The 23,949-nt window shown below is 37.7% G+C and overlaps 1 protein-coding gene across 12 annotated transcripts in view; it reads right to left on the reverse strand.

Annotated features, from left to right (window-relative positions):
* Positions 1-309: 309 nt before the first annotated feature.
* Echdc1 (ethylmalonyl-CoA decarboxylase 1) overlaps positions 310-23,949 on the reverse strand; it is a 33,780-nt gene continuing 10,140 nt past the window's right edge. For 6 of the 12 annotated variants that reach the window (XM_087567453.1, NM_001429129.1, XM_087567443.1 and 3 more), the window contains exons 3-6: positions 16,924-17,066; positions 14,244-14,296; positions 11,826-11,906; positions 310-1,544 (exon numbers count right to left, since the gene is read on the reverse strand). In XM_087567453.1, coding sequence (XP_087423579.1) covers positions 1,136-1,544; positions 11,826-11,906; positions 14,244-14,296; positions 16,924-17,066 — 686 coding nt within the window. In that variant the 3' untranslated portion in view covers positions 310-1,135. Of the gene's footprint in view, positions 1,545-9,571; positions 10,080-11,825; positions 11,907-14,243; positions 14,297-16,923; positions 17,067-23,949 lie in introns of those variants that run through there. The other 6 variants (XM_087567476.1, XM_087567462.1, XM_087567470.1 and 3 more) reach the window with 2 other exon arrangements.

Raw genomic sequence — 23,949 nt, forward strand, 5'->3', positions numbered from 1 at the left:
GGGCTACACAGAAACCTTACAAGCATAGTGGTATAGATCCAATAAGCCCGCTTTATGTGGCTTGGCAAGGTAGGAAATACTGGCAAACACGGCTGAGAGTTTGTCTTGGAGTAAACCCGTCTGGTGTGTTTCCTTTAAAAAGTGGGATCCTTTATTTACATACTTCTAAATTTCTTTTATTAGTATTATCAAATTAACGAAGTGTTAAACAAAACAACAAAGTCATGACTTTTACCTCTTGTTGAAACTGGCTAGGAGAAGTTAATTCTTACACAGTTTTAATAAGTGAATTCTGAAATGGACATAAAGTTTGGGTTATGTGTTTTTATTGAATTTAGTTATTAAAACATAGTCACACAAAAAGTTAGACATTCCTCAAAACTAAATATGGTAACAATGAAAAGGATACTTCATGAATCTTTAATAGTTTAGATTTAAAAACCCTATCAACACTACTACTGTTTTACTGTTACCTTGAAAATTCCAACGCAATGCTACTTTGTATAGCCAGTTGGTGCTCAGTAGAACGGCTTTCACTCTTTAGGTCTTTTAAATTAGAAGTCAGATGGTTGAAAAGACCAAAAAAAGCTCCAAAAACAGAGGCAAAGATGCACCTTATTTTTCTTTAAATGAAGAACCATTTCCCCTCAATATCTAGAGCAGACAAAAAACCCTAATATTTCTTATATGCCTCTCTAATCTCCCTCCTTTTAACTTCATATGAAAGATTTGCTAAGGTCTTTTAAATTTGTTCTTGACTTTGCTTTTGTAAATTACTTCAACTTAAGAAAGAACAAAAGAGCCACAAACAGCAGTATTAATGAGCGTTTGGGAGGTGGTGGCAGGAGAGTCATGACTACCCTTGGCACAACAGCAAGTTTAAGTTTAATAAGTATGTTATAAAACATAAGCTCAGGATAAGAATTACTACAGGAATGTAGAAGTTGGCAGAAGTGTTAAATGTTAAACAAGACAGAAAAGAGCACTGAATTGAAATACAGAGAATGCCACCCAAACCAAGTAAGCAGATTAGCAGTCCCCTTCGAATGACTTCCGCTGCTCCTTTCTAATACCATCTCACCTCCACGCACGCTCTCCCTGCAGCTTCACTTGGAGTACACTCACATTTTAAACACTATTTAGTGTGTTTTCCTTTCTTAGCAATAGCCTCTAAATTTGCAGGTCCACCCCACAGTGTTTCTAAAACATCTCTTTCGTTCTGTAACGCCTCCTCTAGATACAGTTCCCGGCCAGAGCAGACAGATTTTTTCAAACCCCTTATGACTTGTGCAGGTCCACTGACAAACTGCTCCAGCCACTCTTGTGCCTGTTCCAGAGCCGTAGCTTCGTCTGAGGGCTGCAAGACCTCATCAGCCAAACCTATTCTTAAAGCTTCCTTGGAATCCAGTTTGAATGTCCCACTTAACACTTTGAGAGCTTGTCTGCTGCCAATGATTTCAACCAGCCGGCTGGCACCACCCCAGCTTGGAACTATACCCATCTCCTTGTGGACAAATCTGATCACACTTTCCTCAGTCATCAACCTGTAAAGACAAAAAGGGAAAACTGTAACTACACATACATAAGAAAACTAGAAGGTAGTCAGCACTCCCGGTCTGACAAGAAATCACTGATCTTTTTAGGCAGACATAAAAATGTTGAAAAATGTTCCCAGTTAGAATTTAGCTTACCCTGTACTATTCAACAAACTCGTGATTTAAAAGGTAACATTTTTATATCAGCTTTTCCAATCTTTGATAAGAATTCAGCCTCACATTTAAGGAACTTTATGTTAACAGATTCTCAAAGTTACTGTGACAGTCTCATTTTTATGGTTGAAAAAATATGCAATGGAAGCCGAATCGGTCATCTGAAGTCATGCCTTAGTAACACCAGGACTTGACCAGTGTCTGGATGCTTATTGCATGGCACAGATCAAAGAGAGACCAAAGCAGAAGCAGGGATAGCAGCAAGAAAGACGGTAGTAGCTTGGGCTGGACTGACGGCACTAAGTTCCTGTTGGAGCTATACCCAACTAGTGTTTTTACGGATAAGAGAGTAATTAGTAGATGTAGAAAAAGCTTCACATCCAGTTACTTGTGCCATCGGGGTCCTGTAAAGTTCTAGCGTGGACAGTGTCTCGAGGAAGGGTTACCTGTGCAATGTTTTTGTATGCAACAATGGAAGGCTTTTTAAAATGTGAAAACCTAATTTGAACTAAATGTCAAACTGAAATTTTAATACTTTCCTAAGAATAGTCATTTTAAAAACTACTCAGTAAAAAAGAAGAGCTGAAGTGATTTGCCTTTCTAACACATTGTACATTCAACTGTGGATGTCTTAGTCCTCATAGTACCAAGTGTCTTCTACCGCAGCCTAACCTTGAATTGTGAAACACTACCATGGAGAATTCCTGCCAAAGGCTACTAACACACTGGGAACTTCTGTCCTCAGAAGATGGATGTCCACCCAGAATGTGTCAATGATGAGCAATTGCTTCTACAGTTATAGAAATGACTTCAATAAATAGCCTTTAGATGTGTATCAAGCAGAGCAAGCTTTACCAAAAGGACCTGACTCTAGAATCTGCCAAAAATTTGGAAAGGAATTAAATTTGCAAAATACAGTATCTAATAGTTATGGAAATAAAAATATTTGTTACTCTTAAGTAGCACAATTACTTAAGTATGCCAGTTTTTAAACCAAATTTTGGAATTGACTTGTGTTGGCTTAGCTATGACAGCTGAGAAAATGATGATATAAGGAACCAACTTATTTATTACTGAACATAAAAATTAGTTAAGACATTGAATGTTGATGCAGTATAGACAACACTGCATGAGATCCATTGCTTCTAAGAAACCTAGGCAATCATTTTATATATGTTTTGTTTTGTCTCTTCATTTTACAAGGTCACTTTTGTCAGTGTTTAAAGTTTTACCAAATAATTTTTCATACATGTGTGGGAACACATGCCATGGTATATGTATGGAGGTCAGTTACTTCCCTTTTTCACCATGTGAGTCTTGTGGATGGGACTTGATTGGGTTGTCAGGCTTGGTGGGAAGTGTCTTCAATCACCAAGCCAAACTCACTGCCCCAAGTTTGCCTTTTTTGAATCCTATTTTGCAACTAACAAAACCTCAAGAAATTCTTATAAAAGCATGCACAATAACCTGACATATGGTCTTTATAAATTCCATAGCTAGTATGCTTGTGTTGATGTACCTTTTAGTATGTATTAAACATAATTTTGAAAATCCACTGTCAGTAACAAAAGTTGTCTCAACAGTGACAGCTACATAGCACACAGCAGAAAACCTTTTACAAAATTCTTTATTAGCCTCACAAAGTTAAACTTTAAAATTTCAAATCTTGGAAAATATAATTCAAGAGGAAATCATTGAATCAAGATATATCTAAAAATAGAAACTGCTTCATCATCTCCCAGGATTATGCAATAATTCAAGAGTTCACATGTAGCTACCTCGTATTAACTGAAATGCTTATTTCTAGGGAGAGTCTATGTGCCCATAAAGAATTAGCCCTCATAATTATAAAGACATAATATTCCATTTGCAAAACCATTCAACTCCCTTAGACATAAAGGTTCTATGTGCCACTGACTAGCAAGGAAGAGATGAAACTCATCAGATGTTTCTTACGGCTATTTGGATGGAACAATTCCAGGAAACAGTGCCCACAGAGGGTGGACTCTTATTTTGTGTGTGTATAGGCGCACACACAGCACATCATGTAGGTCTTAAGACAACATGAGGGAACTGGGTTTCCTCTTCTGCCATGTGGGACCCAGAGATTGAACCCAGGTACCTGCTGAGTCATCTCTGTAGCCTAGCTGGTACCTTGGACAGGGATGCAGATCACATGCTGACCTCAGGAAAGGCTGCTCTGTGTGATGCTACTACTTTTTATGAGTTAACCCTAAGCTTCAGGGTCAGTAAACATATCTTAGAACATTTTAGAACTACTCAACAGGACATGTTTTATAAAATGTATACAAGAAAACCAGTATTTAAAGTGTTCACTGATGAAGAGAGGTATTGTGACCTGTGATGAAAGGTGGGATATATACTGAACAAGTAGACTGCAGAGTTTTCCTGTGCAGTGCACGGAGCCACAGGCAGACTCTGAAGCTGGACCTCCTAGTACAGACTCTGGCTGCACACTGCACCCCGTAGAGTGCAGCCAGGGAACAGGACACATACACAGTGGAAGAGGAGTATCCTTCTTTAGACCCTAAGAAGTTACTTCCCTTTCTTGGCCTGAGTTTGCTTGTCTCTAAAGCATTACTCATGCCACGGGTCCATTAGTTATCAAATATGTTCATATATAACAAATTCCTTTATAAATAATATCAGAAGAACTGTATGTTTTATTTTAAAAGTCTGTGATACTGTTATAATGTTCTTTTGCTTAGAAATATTAAAGTTGTATGTTTTGTAGCCTCATACATAATAAGCTTTGTGTGTTAGCTTTTGTTATAATTTGGTAGAACTGTTAAACAGATTAACACAAAACACTGTGTCTGTGGCAATTCTAAATTGTTTCCTTGTCTAGTCTTATATAATCTTTAAGTCATTGAAAATTAGAACAACTATCTGTACACCGTGAATCCCAGTATGGTAGTGAGCAATCTTTCATTGATGATTACATGACTGGAGACCATAAGACAGACATATGCTTTTGCCTTCCCAAATAATGAAAAATAATGTTTTGTTTATCTAGACATGGGGCTGAAGTAGAAGATTGAAACTGATTATGAAAGAAATAAAAAAAAAAAAACAGACATCTATGCCTTTCAGGTTTCTTAAGGGAAACTAGGAAATATAGGTAACAACATAAATATTAAAAAAATATTACCATGTCGTTATTATGAAGGTTAAGTGAAACAGGGCAGACAACACACAACTAGTATACTTCCTTGAAGTAAGATTTGTTAAGAACTAGTATGACTTGCTAGTATTCATTTGTCTGGGTTATTTCCCTAGCCCTCACTTAGCCTTTTTGTTTTTTAAAAGGCCATAATCTTTTGTTTGATTCAGCAGACTGTTTCTGACAATTGCGTACATTAAATCTATTAGCAGCTGGTGACTGAGGGGTTGGGAAAGGGCTAAGTTATTTCCATCTACCAAAGTAGTTGGAAAGAGAAGAGCTCTGGGATGAAAACGTCAGCTACATGGATTCCAAACAATTATCAAGGCTGAGAAAGCTAAGTACATTAAAAGAGGCAAAATACATACTTTAAGTGGGAACTTGCCTTTGCAGTACAATGCTATGAAAGCTTTTGATGTTTGCAGATATTCATATAAATCGCTATCACAGAGATTAACTGGAAGGCGCTGGGAAAAACATCAACTACAAGGACATGTAGTTTGGTAGCACTTCCTTGTGACTGGAGCTAGTAATAAAGCAGGCAGCCCTTTCTAGGACCTCTCACTTTTTTTTTTCTTTTCTTTTTTTCAGAGCTGGGGACCGAACCCAGGGCCTTGCGATTGCTAGGCAAGCGCTCTACCACTGAGCTAATTCCCCAACCCCGGACCTCTCACTTTTAATACTACAGCTGCTCTTGAGATGTAGATTTAAAAGGGTTCAGAAGTCCAGGATGGTGGTTTTCACACTTCTAGGGGAAGAATCATTTTTTTCTTCATTTAAACAAAAATTGTTTCTATTATCTCCCTTTTCTCTACAGAAGGTAAATCCTATATATAATTTCCCTAAACATACATACCAACAAGAAAGTTGATCTAACAAAATATCAATTTTAACTGTATACTGAAATAAGATTCCCAGTATCAGTATCTATAGCAATTATTAAGCAAAATAAAAATTGCATTGAGTATAAGCCCATTTGATAACTATGACAGGGGCTTTGATAACCTAGATAGCTACTAATGACAGGTGTCAGCATTGCACAGTTCAAAGAATAGTTCACCTCTAAACAGACAAAGTAGAATGGCATGAGATTTCACCAGGCCACTCAGAATAGCATGCAGTTTGAAACTGAGGAAGTACTGTCGTGCCTTTATATTTAATATTTTTAGATTGTAGTTTGACTACAGGTAATTTGTAACAAAAATGCAAAATCGTGATACGAGAGGAGGGATACTGTAATTAGCTGTGGGTAAATTCTTTAGCAAATAACAAATACATAATACTAGAAAAAATTTTTAGAAACCAAAAGGTATGTAGGTTTTGTAGATGGCTATACCGGGCTTATAGAGGTGCTGAAAAGATGTTGAACTAACTACTGCATCATTTTCATAAAAGCAACCATGCTTTCACTGGAAAGCTGTTTTAAAGCACATCGGGTATGTTACTGAATAGATGACAGTAGAGACATAATCATGTGTATCATGGCAAATATTCAGTAAGATATAATATGCATAAAACTCTAGAATGACACAGTGTATCAATGATTAAGTAGTCTCTTTTTTCTTTCATCCTAAATCCTAAGTATTCCAAATTATGGAGAGGAAAATTAATATGAAAAATGATTCAAAGATCTAGTAAACACTTGAAGAAGAACACCAGATATAAAATCAAAGGATTTTTATGTTTATTAATGAGCATCTAAAAATTCTTAACGTGTGGTCCTGTGGAAGAACATTAGGTATATTAGTGCCTGTTTGCATATAGCTTAGAACTCTTTAAAGATGTTTTATGTTTATATAATTACATATTTGAATTATATATACTCTTGATGTACTTTTCTCTCTGGGTAAAATAAGGGAGGCATTTAATCAATTTATACATAAAGCATTTCCTATTTAGTCTCACATCACCCATAAAGCCATGTGACTGCTTCCTCAAAGAACAAATCAAGAGGTCCCTGATGCAGTCTGAAGTCAGGACAGCAGAGGGTGCTATAACATGAAATGACCTTTTCTCTTTTCCACTGCATCTAGGACTCCATTCCCTTATACTGGTATTCAAAGAGGTTGAAATCTTGATAAACTGTCTCCTACATCAAAACAATTTTAAAGTTTCTGAGTTAAAAATAACTGTTAACTGAAGCAAGTCCTTAATTATCAAAGGAAAAACAAACGTTTTCTTACTCATGAGTTTGCTTATGTCTGTTATCCTATGTGTTAAGAAGTTGAAATGGAAAGCACATGCTAACGCTGTGTGGAAGTGACCAGGACGCTTAAGTGGGGGCTCCAGTGATGTTGCCAGGAGGCTACTGTTGACCGAGTCATGGGTTCCTAGGTTCTGATGTTTTAACAACTGAACTAAAACATTTGTGTTTGACATGCATGGATATACATACCAAGACGTTAGACTGCCATATCACAACTCAGCTTCTAAACCAGTGAACAACATTCAACGAAATAAATAAATCTAATGCCAAAAGAACCCCTTGTTAGGGAAACTTTCATCTTCATTTATGACTTTAAAAAAATATGTGACAAAAATCTATAGAGTGACGATGTGGAGCCTGTGATAGTTATTCTTCTCATTGAGATGTCAAAATGTCTAACAAGGGAGGAGGGAGGGAGGAGGGAGGAGGGAGTAGGGAGGGAAGGGAGGGAGAAGGGAGGGAGGGAGTAGGGAGGGAAGGGAGGGAGAAGGGAGGGAGGGAGTAGGGAGGGAAGGGAGGGAGAGAGGAGGGAGGGAGTAGGGAGGGAAGGGAGGGAGGGAAGAGGGAGGAGGGAGGGAGAGAGGAGGGAGGGAGTAGGGAGGGAAGGGAGGGAGAGAGGAGGGAGGGAGGAGGGAGGGAAGGGAGGGAGGGCTTATTTCGGCTGTTTTGAGGGTGCACAAGGAAGGTCTACCATCAGGAATGGGAGGGCTGCTCTGCATACTGCAGAGACACTCAGGCAACAGAAAGCTCTAAGTCCTGGTGCTCTGCATGCATTCCCTTTGTTACACTGTCCAGGACCCCAGGCCATGAAACGGTACCATGAAAAGGTAAGGAAAAATCCTCCCATCACTGAACCCAACTTAGGTACTCCTCATGGATATGCGCAATGGTTTATCTCTGAAATACTCTAGATCCTGTCAGGTAGGCAATCAGTGTAAACCAACATGCTGAACCCAAATATTCATCTGATGGCAATATAAACAATCTGGCTTGCTAATTTACTTTTACTACGTATATTTATTTAAATGATGATTGACTAAAGCAAAAATATAGCAATTGTAGCATTACCATGCATAGAAGCAAAATAAAGTTAATACCCAAAGGGAAGGACACAAGAAACAAACATATGGTGTGATAGCCCAATATCTTACTTCAATTCGTTTAGGATTTTGTGGAGGTCTGTGGCCACTTTAAGATACATACTGTTAATTCAAACTAGAAGAGATCTCTCTCCCTCCTCCATCGCCCCCGTGTGTGTGAGCGTGCGTGTCTGCGTGTGTGTGTGTGTGTGTGTGTGTGTGTGTGTGTGTGTGTGTGTGTGTAGTCAACAGAAGTAAATGGAACTATACAATCTATGAGGCAAGAAGAGAGTAAAAAGGAACAGACAGAATCCAGTCATTAGAAAAACAATACTAAGATTGTAGATGGGCGGGGCTTAGTGATTAAGAGCAGTTTCTGCTTTTAGAGAAAACCCAGACCCAGAAAACCCAGGCTCAGACCCCAGCATTGACTCACGGCGGCTCACAGTCCAGTAACTCCAGTGTCAGGGGATCTAACACCTTATTCTGCCCTCTTGAGAGCACTATGTGGTACACATATATACATATAGCCAAAACACTCACGTATATCTTTAAGATGGTAGATTACGATAAAATCATATCAACAGCAACAGTGAGTATAAAACAGTACATATCCACCAATCAAAGGTCAGAGGTTGCGATACTGAATAAAAAGATTACACCCTAGCCCGGCCTGGTATGCAGATCATTAATCCTACTTTCCTGAAACCTGGGGTAGAAGTAGGATCAACAACTTCTACAGTGACTTGGTGAGAACCTCTCAAAATTAAAGTAACAAAATGTCAGGGGATTTAGCTTAATGGTAGGTGGACTGCCAACATATCCATGAATTCAGTACCCACCCAAAAAGGGAAAAACCGTGATCCTAATTCATGTGATCTACTAGAATCTATGCTCAAGTTATATAGCACATATATATATATATATATATGGACAGAAGGGTCAACTACAAAAGTTTGAGGGATGGCTATATCTATATCAAGCAAAACAGATTCTTGATCAAAACCCATACCAGAGGAAAAAGATTAAAATGTTAAGAGAAAAAAAACCAATGATATCTACAGATTAGTTACAAGTATTACTTCTCTTTGACTTTCGTGATTTGTAATTGTACCCTGGCTGCTACCTAGCATTTGAGTACTCAGTCTTGAGTAAAGTTTTCAGACAATTGTAAATATTTTAAAATGAGAACCAAAACATACATTAAAAACTAAAAATTTCTGTTCTTTGACAAAGCAAGTATAGAAAAGTTGAAGCCTATAATCGAGTCATTTAGGAGGATGAGGTGGAAGGAATTCCAGATCAGATGTACTTGCCTGCACAGAAAGATCTACCATTCCATCCAGCTCGAAGTCCAGTGGATAGACCTTTTGAAATCAACATACAGTAGAGATACCTGCATACCATGTTTATTGTAGCATTACTGACAAGCACATAAGGGAAATAAAAATGTTCTATATCTTAACTGCAGTAGTTACATGGGTATATGCAGTCATCAAAATTCCTTTATATTGCACAAATAAAATTTAGACCTCAATGTAAGATTATTTAAAACAATAAAAACCTTTGTAACTCTAATCAACGTAACCTACTGAAACATCCAGAATACCATTCACCAGAGCAGAATTGTCATGTCCTTAGCTTTAGAAACTGGGTCGAAAATTGACTGAAATCTCTCTTAGTGTATAGGCCAACATTTTAAAACATACAGTCTACACAATGTGTGGACAAGGAATTAAACGCATTTAGACAAAGTGGTTTTAGGAGCTGGAGAGATGACTCAGCAGTTAAGAGCAATCATTCTTCTTGTCAGGAACCAGAGTTTGATTCCCAGCACCCACATCCCAGTTCAAAACCCTCTCAACTCCAGTTCCAGGGGATCTGATGCCTTCTTCTGGTTTCTGTGAGTACACATACAAACAAGAAAAATATTTTTATAAAAGAGATAAAATAAATAAATCCTTTTAAAAGGTGATTTTTAAAAATGTATATTCTGTGGGGAGGATTTTAGAATCTGAAAATGTATTCTGTTTAAAGTTATATCAAATCATTATATAAGAAATATGTAAGCATATTGCTATAAAGTACTTCTGAAAACATAAAATGAAGCCAGGATTGTGGGTGAAAGTAAGTCAAGCGAAGAAAGGAGCCTCAAGCATGACTGATAATTATGTACTGACTTCTTTACTAAAAACTACAGTGGCAAACTTTAAGACCACTTCCATATTTTGTGCACATTAAGGGTAAGCATTATGTTGAAGAGATATTTTGTACACTGTGTGAAGATGTGTCTGTTTCCTTACCTGCCTGGCTAAGGAATCTTCTGATTTGTCAAGATAAAAAGCCTAAGACTTATAGCAAAAGGCAGGATAGGAAGGTGGGACCTGCAGTAGAGAGGAACTCTGAGAAAGAGAAGAGCATGCGTGATCCCTGCCTAGATCAGAGAAAGTTGCAGAATAAACCTGAGCCAAGGTACCTAGCCATGCGGCAGACATAGAATAATGTAACTGAGTAAATGTAATATAAGCTTCTGAGAACAGGCATAGCTATGTCTTAGGCATGGAATTAATAAATAATAAGTCTCTGAGTTGTTATTCAGGAACTGGGGCACGGATGGAAAAGCCACTGATATAGCATTATGCTAAATACACATAAGTATATACATATATGCATACATATATTCATGATCTCATTAAATATATTTAAAGGAAACACAAGGAGTTAAAACAGTTGCTGCCTCCATCAGACAGGTAGAAGCAGCAGACAGAAAGACGGACAGTCTATCTGGTGCCAGGCTCAGGTTCCTTGCTGTCCTCCCATCTTTGCTCCTTATAATACACAAGTCATTTTTGAACAGGAAAAGTATCAAATGCATCTTTAAAAATAAAGCATCTAACTTTCTTACAGACACAACTCTTTGCTATGACTTCAAGCTCTGGGGACTTCACAAAGCTGTCAATGTGGAACAGATAGTTCAATGTGATACTACTGTCTCCCTCCATTTCTACGGATCCCAGGGCAAGCACATAAAAGAATACAGAGGCTTCCTCAGAGTTGTTCCCACAGTCTTTGGGACAGCACTAAAAAGTCTGTGCAAGCCATCAGCTTTTATGGCCTCAATGCCACATCGCTACTGAAAGCTGAGAATCATCTAAGGAAGAGTTACCAGCTCCCAGAGTCCCCTGCAACTCTGTCCTCCATCTGTAAAATGGCTGTGAATCACAGAGACTGAAATCATGGACCTCAGAAACCTCTTGATGAGAACTGTGGCACTGTGTGCTGTCGCGTGTCTTTTCCTCTTGTGTCCTTCAGTTACCAACTTCTTCTGAGTAATTCTCTTAGGTTTACAGTTTCATGTATTCCCTTCTTATGACTTCCATGACTTTCCTTCTGAGAATCTTTGCTAATATAGATTTAATTTATTAATAGTCACTCTGTTTTGTTGTTCTTTTTAAAAAAATTCATTGTAATTGAGTATTAGCAGCTGTACTAACCTAAAACTGATCTACTTTAATGACTGGTACAAAGAAAACATTCATTAATTAATTCACTTGTTTAAGAATATGTAAAAACTAAAATATGGTAAAACTAAATCCAAGCAGGTGCTAATTATACTTATGCCTACAGCAATGTAACTTTTATCTTACCTGAAATCACATGCTGTAGTAAGTTCTGCTCCTCCACCCATTGCCCAGCCTTGAACCAGAGCAACGCTTATTAATGGTAGTCTGTATAGTGAAGGAAAAAAGAGATGTGAAGAATTCTAACATCAGTATACATTTACATACATCATCTTACAATCTTCAACATTCTGCAACGTTAACAACAGGAACCATCAGGGCAGAAGAACAGTGGTATGATGACAAAAGCTAGCTCATGCTAGGGCTACAGCAGGTCAGCAAAGTGCCTGCCAGGACCACTGCCTGGGTACAGCAAAGCAACTGGAACTGTCTTCGAAATAAGGAGCCTAGGAGACAGCCTTTACCTCAGCAGCTATCGGGCACAGTCACTGAGAAACTGTTTGCTCCATTTTATGGCTCTACAGTAGGGTGATGTTATTGTGGTCATATCTGATGGGATAAGCTGCTCTAAGACAGAGCTACAAAAACCAAGAATTTAAGATTTCCATCAAAAGACTCAACGGCCATAGGCTGCTCCTATAATATTAGCATTACTTATTGTGTAAAATAAATGTTACTTTTTCTTTTCATAAAGAACCATATAGAGAGATATATAGATAAATAAATATCTTGCCTTAATTCCAGTTTGCTTCCACCACACTGGAATTTATGTTGTTTTTCCCCGCTAGGTTAAATTCCTTTTTAAAGATTATTTTATATGTATGAGTGTCTGGCCTGGGTGTCTCTATTATGTACTTATGTATTTATATGTCTAGAGCCTTCAGAGACCAGAGGAAGATGTCAAAAGTGAGGTGGGGACCACATTGGTAAACGCTTTCAACCCCAGTACTTGAGGGGCAGAGACAAATGGATTTCTAAGGGCACAGGATCAGCCTGGTCTAGTGAGTTTCTGCACAATCAGGGCTATAGAGTTGACACCTTGTCTTAAAAAATAATAATGAAAAAAATTTAAAAATAATAATAATGAAATAAAAATAAATCATGTCACAACAGTATGAGAATACTGTTGGGTAGATGGAAAGTGTTATCAAAGTATGCACTTTTTATAGATTCTAACCAAAATGGAAAGCTATTGGTCTAACCTGACTAAACATTTTCTTAATATGCCCTGCTCCCACATGGAAAAGATTCCTTAAGTAAGAATAACTTTTAGCTAGATGTGGTGTTACCTGTAATCCAGGCACTTACAGATAAGAGCAAGGGAATCAGAAGTTTGAGGCCAGCCTCAACTTATAATAAATTTGTGATCAAACTGGGCTAAATAATACTCTGCTGATAGACAGACAGACAGACAGACAGACAGATAATTAAAGGAATGAAAATAAGCCTATCTTGAAGAGAGGGTTGATGACTTTAAGCTTGTTTTCCTGCAGAGGACCCAGGTTCAACTCCAGCACCCAACATGGCTGCCAATACTTATTCCTAACCCCAGGTCCAGTGGACCTGATGCCTTCCTCTGGTCTCTGAGGGCTCTAGACACCCAGGCAAAACACTATACATATAAAATAAGCTTTTAAAGAGAGTTTTAAACTAGAAAAAAGAGTAAATTCCAGTGTGGTGGGAGTAAATAGGAGTTGAGGCAATGATATTTAAAACAGTAATGTTATTATTCTATTTTTTTCTAGACTCTCAAGTGAGTACTAAGAATATAGAAATGTTGAATTCTCAAGTATGAATTTTCTTATTTTCATAATCTACTGCTTATATTAAGAATAAAAATATCAGAACGAGTGCTGGAGATACGCAGCAGTTAAGACACTAGATGGCTGCTCTTCCAGAGGTCCTGAGTTCAATTCCCAGCAACCACACAGTGGTTCACAACCATCTGTCACGGTATCTGATGCCCTCTTGTGGTGTCTGAAGACAGCGACAATGGACTTACATCCATAAAATAAATCTTAAATGCGAATCAGAAAGAGATTCAGAGCATACTGCATTTGTAACCTCAAATGCACAGATTTTTTTCTCCCTTGCCTTTATCTAGATGCAAAATAAACTCATTTTTAGAAAGCTTTCAAAGTGTTTGCCTAGTCAGTGCTTCTGTCTGTGGATGCAGTCTGCTCCTCTCCACTTCTCTCCATGCTTGGGGAGTCTGCACGGCACCTCCTGATCCACACTCGGTCTCTCCCCTGCCATCAGGGCCTTTCCCCAAAGCTGTTCCTGCTGGTAGTCGGAACTGTTTGATACTCATACATATGGGCACTGTTTCTCAGACTGTTTTCACCTTCGCCTTGTTATTTACAAAACCATTCCCACTTACTACCATTTCACTCTACTGACTGTTCTCTATGGCATAGCAATAGTCCATCATCACCACAGCCACAATATGAAGCTCAGCTAACTTTTTAAATGTGCAAAAATGCAATAATGAATTACAAATCCCAGCCTGTTAAAAATCCTATTTTTAAAAGAAAGACACATTACCTCATAAATCTTGTTAAGGTGTTTTGCATGAACATAGACAGGGCCACTCCATTCTTAAAATAAAAATAAACAAGAAATAAGATTACATTACGTAAACGGTACTTTTAAAATTCAGATTTTTTTAAAAAAGGAACGTGGCCAAACTTTTTGAAAATCAAAGTTTTCATTTCCAATCTCTGAGGCTGAAGTATTAATGGTGCTGTGAGTTTTCCCAGATTTTGAGAGAAGGATGGTGAATCAGACTGCAACCCGAATTATTCTTCTCGTTGATGGCAAGAGTTCTAAAGACAGAAGTTTGAGGAAGGGGATTTGGTGTAATAGTGTGAGGCAAACAGAAATAGCGGCAAGGAAGGTACGGCAGCAGGGAATAATGAGTCAGGAGGCAGAGGTGAGCGGACAGTCTCAGCTTGCTCTTCACTCAGACCAGGACCCCAGCCTGTGCAAAGTGTCACCCACACTTATGGTGCTCTTCCTGTCTCAACTCATCTGACATAAATCCTCACAAGAATGTCCAAAGCTTTATTTTCAACATGACTCTAAACCCCATCAAGTTGACAACCAAGCATGACAATTACAGATCTCTAAAGAGATATCTCACAGTCTCTAGAGCATCTACAGCATAAAACCGATCTTACAAATGAATAATATGTACATCTTTTCCCCAAGGTTTGCCCTACTCCTTTCCAGAACTCTTCAAGGCTAACCCTCGTGTTGCCAGAGTCCATATCCTGGCTTCCATTGCTTCGAATAAGAAACAACTGTGTAATAGGGGCAACTGCAGCTCTTTTCCTCATCATTACACAGAAGAGTCCAAATGAAACCAGATTAGGTGATCTGTGACAATACAAGGCAAGAGCCAAGGAAAGAGCATAGGGACAAAACATTACCAGTGATGGCAATCATGGGTATAGGAAGGGTTCACTGGATTTTCTGTTTCTGTGGGCATCTGGAAATTTTCTTCAAAAAATTTAGTTGAAAAATTGCAGTGGCAAAATATCAACATAAAGATCTTTAAAAGGCAAGTAATTCATTTAATAATTTTTTAAAGCATTTTATTTAGAGGACAATGGTAATCCACTTACTAAATCATCATATATTTCAGCATTCCCAGAAATCATAGTCACCAAACATACAGACACCACGGATACATCTGTAACACACGGTGTCAGTATGCAGGATATGGAAGAACATCACTGAGAGAAACCAATTACATTGTGAGATCACAGTAAGAGTCTCATGGGTCTCAGCTGCAAGTGTTAGATGATTTTGCTAACTGTGTGAGCTCCTCAACTCGAAGACTTTAAGCTTCATATTTACAAAAACTTATCATTACTTCTTGAGTGCAAAAGAATACAGTCAATCTGAAAAAAAGTTTCAGGAATTTGATATACACCATTTCTACTTGATAATTTTAAAATTATGTGACAAAAATATTCTATACTCTACAACTATTATTTTAACTCTGAATATTACCTAAAAAAGAGTTGGATGTAGTGGCTCATGTCTATAATCCCAGCTCCCAGAAGACTGAGACAGGAGGATTTCAGAGACTTTGAATCCAGTCAAAGATACATAAGCTACATCAAGACTTCCAGGATAGTCTGAGCTACAGAATAAGATTGTACACATATGCATGCTCGTGCACAGATGCATACACAGAACTTTCACAGATGAGAGACCTAAGGAATCACGATGACCTGAATCAGATTCCAAAGGAGAGATGAACACAACAGAATGAGCCATACCAATAATTTACAGAATTTCTTTTCTCTCTTCTCTTTTATACCACTTGGACATGTAAATAAAAAAATAGATATCTGATGTGCACCACTTAGTTAGTAGATATCACCAATTCAACTTTCAACACTCATTCGGGCTGTAGGTATACACCCACCAATTCAAGTATTTTCTCCCCTTCGTTTTATTATCAGTGTAGGGTGTGTTTGTAAGAACATCGATGGATGTACTCGTTATAGACACTATGCTATAGCACTAATTTGCCATATGCAATGGAAACTAAGTATCTCATATCTACCCTTAGTACCTGGCGACACCACCATTCTACTCTGTGCTTCAATGAGGCTCACTATTTCAGCGTCTACAGACTGGATCAGAGAGCTGATTTTCATTAACAGTAAAATACCAATGTTGGTACATAAATTGTTGACGATTCTTTACACTGAAGTAATGCGCTAAAACTAATGGCGGAGGGTACAGTATTGGAGACTCAGTACTATTCTTGCACCTTTTTCACAATCCCAAAATTTCTAAAATCTAAATTTTTCTTTAAAAATATTCAATCAAATTACAAAAGAAGAGCAGGAGGCACTGCTGGAGAGAAAGAGCAATACTGAAAGCAAGAGACACTCATTCTCCAAACAAAACACAGGCACATCCAACAGTACTCCACTTGGACCACAAAGATGAGTCATCTCAGCGTGCCAACCTAAATGTCTTTCATAGATACCCAGTAGGGAAGACCTTATCATTTCCTAGTTTTCTTTACAAATTTCCCTTATTATTCCCCTTATAAATCTTTATACTTTCTCAGAAGACAAAATAAACCAAATCAAACGAATCTATTGTTTGAAGCGTTATAACAATAACCACACAGGTAAACCACGAAGTTCTCAATTATGTGTGATGAGAGCAGCCTTGAGAACACAGCTTACACTCTTACCTCTGGAGTGGAGAGTGCCTTCACAGCATTCAGATCAGATCCTGAGCAAAAAGTATTTTTCGCTCCATGAACAATGAGGCCTTTCCCTTCTGTCCAATTTTCTAATTCAATTACCCTTTCCAAAAGTTGTAGCATCATGGCACCTATCAGATAAGAGAGGGAAAACACAAGCCCGTCTGAGAGATGATAAAACAGATGCAGTGAAGTGCTAAGCAGGACTGCTAGAACAAACACTTTATAAATATTTACTGAACATTCACCAAATGCTTACTGTTTTCATACAGTGGAATTTACAAACTAGGTACATAAAAAGCCCCCGCCTTAACATTTTAAATTCATTACTCCATGTATCTTAAACAATCAGACAAATGTATTAGATAGAAATGTAATTAGATAGAATGTGTCAGACATGTCCTAGAGGTAGACAAATTGGAATATATTGTATTAGATACAGTGATAAGGCAACACTTGTGGTCCCCAGTGAAGAAGCTCAATGAGCTTCATGAGCACACCACGACTGTGAGCTTTTATGGTACACGATACAAAAAGTCTACAACAAAACTCTGCGTGTTCCCTTGGATCTGGAAACAGCTATTAATCACATAATAAATTAAGGCCAGGACTGAAAAACTGACATACCTGAGGCACAGTATATAATTTCTTTACAAGTCTGCCTGCCAGCAGAGAAGTCAATGGATTAAACATTAGATCATTTCACATGGAAACAGCAGAAAGTGTCATTTTAAGTTCTAATAAATTACCTGCACCTATGTACATCTTGGGTAATAATGTCTGCAACATGATCAATGGGATTTTAAAATATTTTTCATGGGCTTTGTTTTTGGAAAAAATATCACACAAGGTCAATAATCACTATTCTGCCATGACCAGTAGTGACAGGGGCTATAGTAAATGTTAGATCAATGTTATGAATTCATAAATAGCTAACAAAATCATCATTTCTAAGTACTACCTACTTAAAATGGAAACTGGTCAAGAATGACTTTTGTGCTTGAAAAATATTCTTGCATGCAAATTATTTACAGTTTGGGAGTCAACAACAATACATACATTTACAGTAAGAATAAATCTATCTAGACAAATCTGTATCTTTGATCACAAATGATATTTAAGTGCCTAAATAATATCGGTGGCCCTGGATATAAAAACTACATCACTAGTTCATTTTAAACTCACTCTTTTGACTTTGTAGAGCAAATAGTAAGAGTTGGAGGAGATCTTATATACTCAGGGCCTTAGAGTATCTGCTTTGATGATATCTAAGCGAGGCACTGGGTGTTCATCTCCCCACACATGTTAACAACAAAACATCACTACTTAAAAGCATCCATTATGCATCAAATTAATATTCCCCATACATTACTGAATATGTGGACTGACTACAATTAATTACATGCAAATTTTGAAGATTTGAAATGTATGTGGTCACCAGATATATGTTCTAAATGTAATAGCAGAGTTCAAAGACATACTATGAAAAGAGAAAGGAAAGTATCTCACATGAAATTTCTTATTTCATTACTTCAGTGAAAATACTTTAAATAAAAAAGTTAAATGGATTATATTATTAATTTTACCTATTTGGTTCTGCTATCTAAATGATAGCTTTTTTTTTCTGTATTCACTTCTCTGTTGAAGGGCATCTGGGTTTTTTCCAGCTTCTGGCTATTATTTATAAGTAAGGCTGCTATGAACATAGTGGAACAAGTGTCTCTGTTGTATGTTGGAGATCTTTTGGGTATATGCCCAAGAGAGGTATAGCTAGGTCCACAGGTAGTGCAAATGGTAGTGCAATTTCCAATTTTTCGATGAACCTCAAAATTGATTTACAGAGTGGTTGTAACGGTTTGCAATCCCACCAACAATGGAAGAATATTCCTCTTTCTCCACATCCTTGCCAGCATCTGTTGTCACCTGAAATTTTGATCTTAGCCCTTCTGACTGGTATGAGGTGAAATTTCAGGGTTGTTTTGATTTGCATTTCCCTCAAGACTAAGGATGTTAAACATTTCTTTAGGTACTTCTCAGTATGATTCTGTCGCAGACCACCCAGGGGAGTGTGTCAGCAGAGGGACCAAGGCTTGGATTTCAGGTAGAGAACAGATTCGGCACAACAGACAGACACAAACTCGAGGTGTGTGCTGTTGGAAAAACTTTACTTTTTGGCACATATTTAAGCAGTTAAAACAGGTACATCATAATTGGCAGTCAGCCAGCTCTTATTCATTACCCCACCAATGTCCCTAGCAAAGAGGAAAGCTAAACATACAGTCTAGGAAACAGTTCTCAACTGCAAACAATAGTTTAAAAAACTGCAGTTATACTGCCAGATTTGTGGGCACCAGGCATGTATTCATCATTTATCTTTGTCAAAATAAAGTTTAAACTCTATATTTATGGCCCCTCAGAATAGTAAGGAAACTTTTGTAACCATAGTTAACTCTTGATAAGTTTGTTCAACTTGTTGGAACTTGTCTATGATCTTTCTAAAAGAATCATTACTGTTTTGAATCATGCTAAACAAAAGTTTTTCAAAAGGGGGAAAAGACTTTTCTGGAACAGTCATATTCTTAATAGCTGCAATTAATTTCTCTCCTATTTGCTGGGAACTAATGGGTACAGCAGTTGAATTCATCACAGCCGTTGAGTTTATCAGGATCATGGTGATGTGAGACGTTTCCGTCTCTTAATTTTCAATTTCTGATACATCTAAAGGTACATGACCATCTTCCCACACTGCTTTATTTTTAAAATCAGATATTGTTGACAGGCTTAAAATTGCTAAGATCACCAAGGCTAAAACACAGAAGGTACCTCCACCGCAAGCATAGACCCTAGTCATCATCTATTTGTAGGGTGACTGCCAGGACCTCCAGGAGGCCAAGCCATTCTAGGCACATGCCTCTGTTCTGGATAGAAACGAAGCACAAGAACTTTATGTCACACAGACTCTACTGGAGTGGGTGTGCCATGATTCGACTTTCCTCAGCTGAGAATTCTTTGTTTAGCTCTGTACCCCATTTTTAATAAGGTTAGTTGGCTCTCTGCAGTCTAACTTCTTGAGTTCTTTGGATAGTTTGGATGTTAGCCCTCTATCAGATGTAGGATTGGTAAAGATCTTTTCCCAATCTGTTGGTTGCTGTTTTGTCCTAACAACAGTGTCCTTTGCCTTATAGAAGCTTTGCAGTTTTATGAGGTCCCATTTGTCAATTCTTGATCTTAGAGCATAAACCATTGGCGTTTTGTTCAGGAAATTTTCTCCAGTGCCCATGTGTTTGAGACTCTTCCCCACTTTTTCTTCTATTAGTTTGAGTTTATCAGGTTTGATGTGGAGGCCTTTGATCCACTTGGACTTAAGCTTTGTATAGGGAGATAAGAATGTGTCCATTTGCATTCTTCTACATGCTGACCTCCAGTTGAACCAGCACCATTTATTGAAAATGCTATCTTCTTTTCCATTGGATGGTTTTAGCTCCTTTATCAAAGATCAAGTGACCATAGGTATGTGGGTTCATTTCTGGGTCTTCAATTCTATTCCACTGATATATCTGCCTGTCTCTGTACCAATACCATACAGTTTTGATCACTTTTGCTCTGTAATACTGCTTGAGGTCAGGGATGGTGATGCCCCCAGAAGTTCTTTTATTGTTGAGGATAGTTTTCACTATCCTGGGTTTTTTTGTTATTCCAAGTGACTTTGCAAATTACTCTATGAAGAACTGAGCTAGGATTTTGATGTGGATTGCATTAATCTGTAGATTGCTTTTGGCGAAATGGGCATTTTTACCATATTAATCCTGCCAATCCATGAGCATGGGAGGTCTTTCCATCTTCTGAGATCTTCTTTAATTTCTTTCTTCAGAGACTTGAAGTTCTTGTCATATAGATCTTTCACTTGCTTGGTTAAAGTCATATCAAGATATTTTATATTATTTGGAACTATTGTGAAGGGTGTCGTTTCCCTAATTTCTTTCTCAGCCTGTTTATCCTTTGAGTAGAGGAAAGCTACTGATTTGTTTGAGTTAATTTTATACCCAACCACTTTGCTGAAGTTGTTTATCAGGTTTAGTACTTCTCTGGTAGAACTTTTGGGGTAAAAGAACTATACTATCATATCATCTGCAAATAGTGATATTTTGACTTCTTCCCTTCCCATTTGTATCTCTTGGACCTCCTTTCATCTGACTGCTCTGACTAGGACTTCAACTAGGCCCACTATATTGTGTAAGTAGGGAGAGAGTGGGCAGCCTTGCCTAGTCACTGATTTTAGTGGGACTGCTTTAAGTTTCTCTCCATTTAATTTGATGTTAGCTACTGATTTGCTGTATATTGCTTTTACTATGTTTAGGTATGGGCCTTGAATTCCTGATCTTTTCAGGACTTTTATCATGAAGGGGTGTTGAATTTTGTCAAATGCTTTCTCAGCATCTAATGAAATGATTATGTGGTTTTTATCTTTGAGTTTGTTCATATAGTGGATTATGTTGATGGATTTCCATATATTGAACCATCCCTGCATCCCTGGGATGAAGCCTACTTGATCATGATGGATGATCGTTTTTGATGTGTTCTTAGATTTGGTGTGCAAGAATTTTATTGAGTATTTTGGTGTCAATAGTCATAAGGGAAATTGGTCTGAAGTTCTTTTTCTTTGTTGTATCTTTGTGTGGTTCAGATATAAGCATAATTGTGGATTCATAGAAGAAATTGGGTAGTGCTCCACCTGTTTCTATTTTGTGGAATGGTATGGACAATATTGGTATGAGGGCTTCTATGAAGTTCTGATAGAATTCTGCACTAAACCCATCTGGTCCTGGGCTCTTTTTGGTTGGGACGCTTTTAATAACTACTTCTATTTCTTTAGGAGTTTTGGGATTGTTTAGATGGTTCAACTGATCCTGATTTAACTTTGGTGCCTGGTATTTGTCTAGAAGACTGTCCATTTCCTACAGATTTTTCCATTTTTGTTAAGTATAGGTTTTGTAGTAGGATCTGATGATTTTTTTTAATTTCTTCAGATTCTGTTGTTATGTCTCCCTTTTTTATTTCTGATTTTGTTAATTTGTATACACTCTCTGTGCCCTTTGGTAGCATGGCTAAGGGTTTATCTATCTTGTTGATTTTCTCAAAAACCAGCTCCTGGTTTTGTTGATTCTTTGTAAAGTCCTTTTTGTTTCTACTTGGTTGATTTCAGGCCAGAGTTTGAATATTTCCTGCCTTCTACTCCTCCTGGGTATCTTTGTGTCTTTTTGTCCTAGAGCTTTTAGGTGTGCTGTTAATGTATGATCTCTCTAGTTTCTTCTTGGAGGCACTCAGAGCTATGAGCTTTCCTCTTAGCGGTGCTTTCACTGTATCCCATAAGTTTGGGTATGTTGTGCTTTCTTTTTCATTAAATTCTAAAAAGCCTTCAATTTCTTTATTTCTTCCTTCACCAAGTTATCATTGAGTAGAGTGCTGTTCAGCTTCCATTTGTATGTGGGCTTTCTGTGGTTTTTTTGTGTTATTGAAGACCATCCTTACTCTGTGGTGATCTGATAGGACACATGGGATTATTTCAATCATCTTGTATCTGTTGAGGCCTGTTTTGTGACCGATTATATGGTCAATATTGAAGAAGGTACCATGAGGTGTTGAGAAGAAAGTATATTCTTTTGTTTTAGGATGAAATGTTCTATAAATATCTGTTAAATCCATTTCTTTCATAACTTGTTAATTTCTCTGTCTCTGTTTAATTTCTGTTTCTATGATCTGTCCATTGATGAGAATGGGGTGTTGAAATCTCCTACTATTATTGTGTGAAGTGCAATGTGTGATTTGAGCTTTAGTAAGGTTTCTTTTATGAATGTAGGTGCCCTTGCATTTGGAGTTTAGATATTCAGGTTTGAGAGTTCATCTCGGTGGAATTTTCCTTTGATGAATATGAAGTGTCCTTCCTTAACTTTTTTGATAACTTGCTTGAAAGTAGATTTTATTCGATATTAGAATGGCTACTCCAGCTGTTTTCTTCGAACCATTTGCTTGCAATGTTATTTTCCAGCCTTTTACTCTAAGGTAGTGTCTGTCTTTGTCTCTGAGGGGTGTTTCCTGTATGCAGCAAAATGCTGGGTCCTCTCTACATATCCAGTCTGTTGGTCTATGTCATTTTCTTGGGGAATTGAGTCCATTGGTGTTGAGAGATATTAAGAAACAGTGATTGTTGCTTCCTATTATTTTCATATTTAGATGTGGAATTATGTTTGTTTCTCTCTTCTATTGGTTTCGTTGCAAGATTACTTTCTTGCTTTTTCTAGGGTGTAATTTCCCTCTAGGGTGTTAGAGTTTTCCATTTATCATTCTTTGTAGGGCTGGATTTGTAGAAAGATCTTGTGTAATTTTGGTTTTATCAAGGAATATTTTGGTTTCTCCATCTATGGTTTTGCTGGATATAGTAGCTTGGGCTGGCATTTGTGTTCTCTTAGGGTCTGTATGACATCTGCCCAGGATCTTCTGCCTGTCAGTCTCTAGTGAGAAATCTGGTGTAATTTTGATAGGTCTGCCTTATATGTTACTTAACCTTTTTCCCTTACTGCATTTAAAATTCTCTCTCTCTCTCTCTCTCTCTCTCTCTCTCTCTCTCTCTCTCTCTGTGTGTGTGTGTGTGTGTGTGTGTGTGTGTGTGTGTGTGTGTGTGTGCATTTGGTGTTTTGACTATTATGTGACAGGAACAATTTCTTTTCTGGTTCAATCTATTTGGAGATCTGTAGGCTTCTTGTATGTTTATGGGCATCTCTTTCTTTAGGTTAGGGAAGTTTTCTTCTAAAATTTTGTTAAAGATATTTATTGGCCCTTTAAGTTGGGAGTCCTCACTCTCTTCTATACCAATTATTCTTAGGTTTGATCCTCTCATTGTGTCCTAGATTTCCTGGATGTTTTGGGCTAGGAGGTTTTTGCATTTTACATTATCTTTGACTGTTGACTCAATGTTTTTTTATGGTATCTTCTGCCCCTGAGATTCTCTCTCCTATC

Source organism: Rattus norvegicus, chromosome 1 (genome assembly GCF_021556685.1).
Source record: "Rattus norvegicus strain SHRSP/BbbUtx chromosome 1, alternate assembly SHRSP_T2T, whole genome shotgun sequence".
Taxonomy (NCBI): Eukaryota; Metazoa; Chordata; class Mammalia; order Rodentia; family Muridae; genus Rattus; species Rattus norvegicus.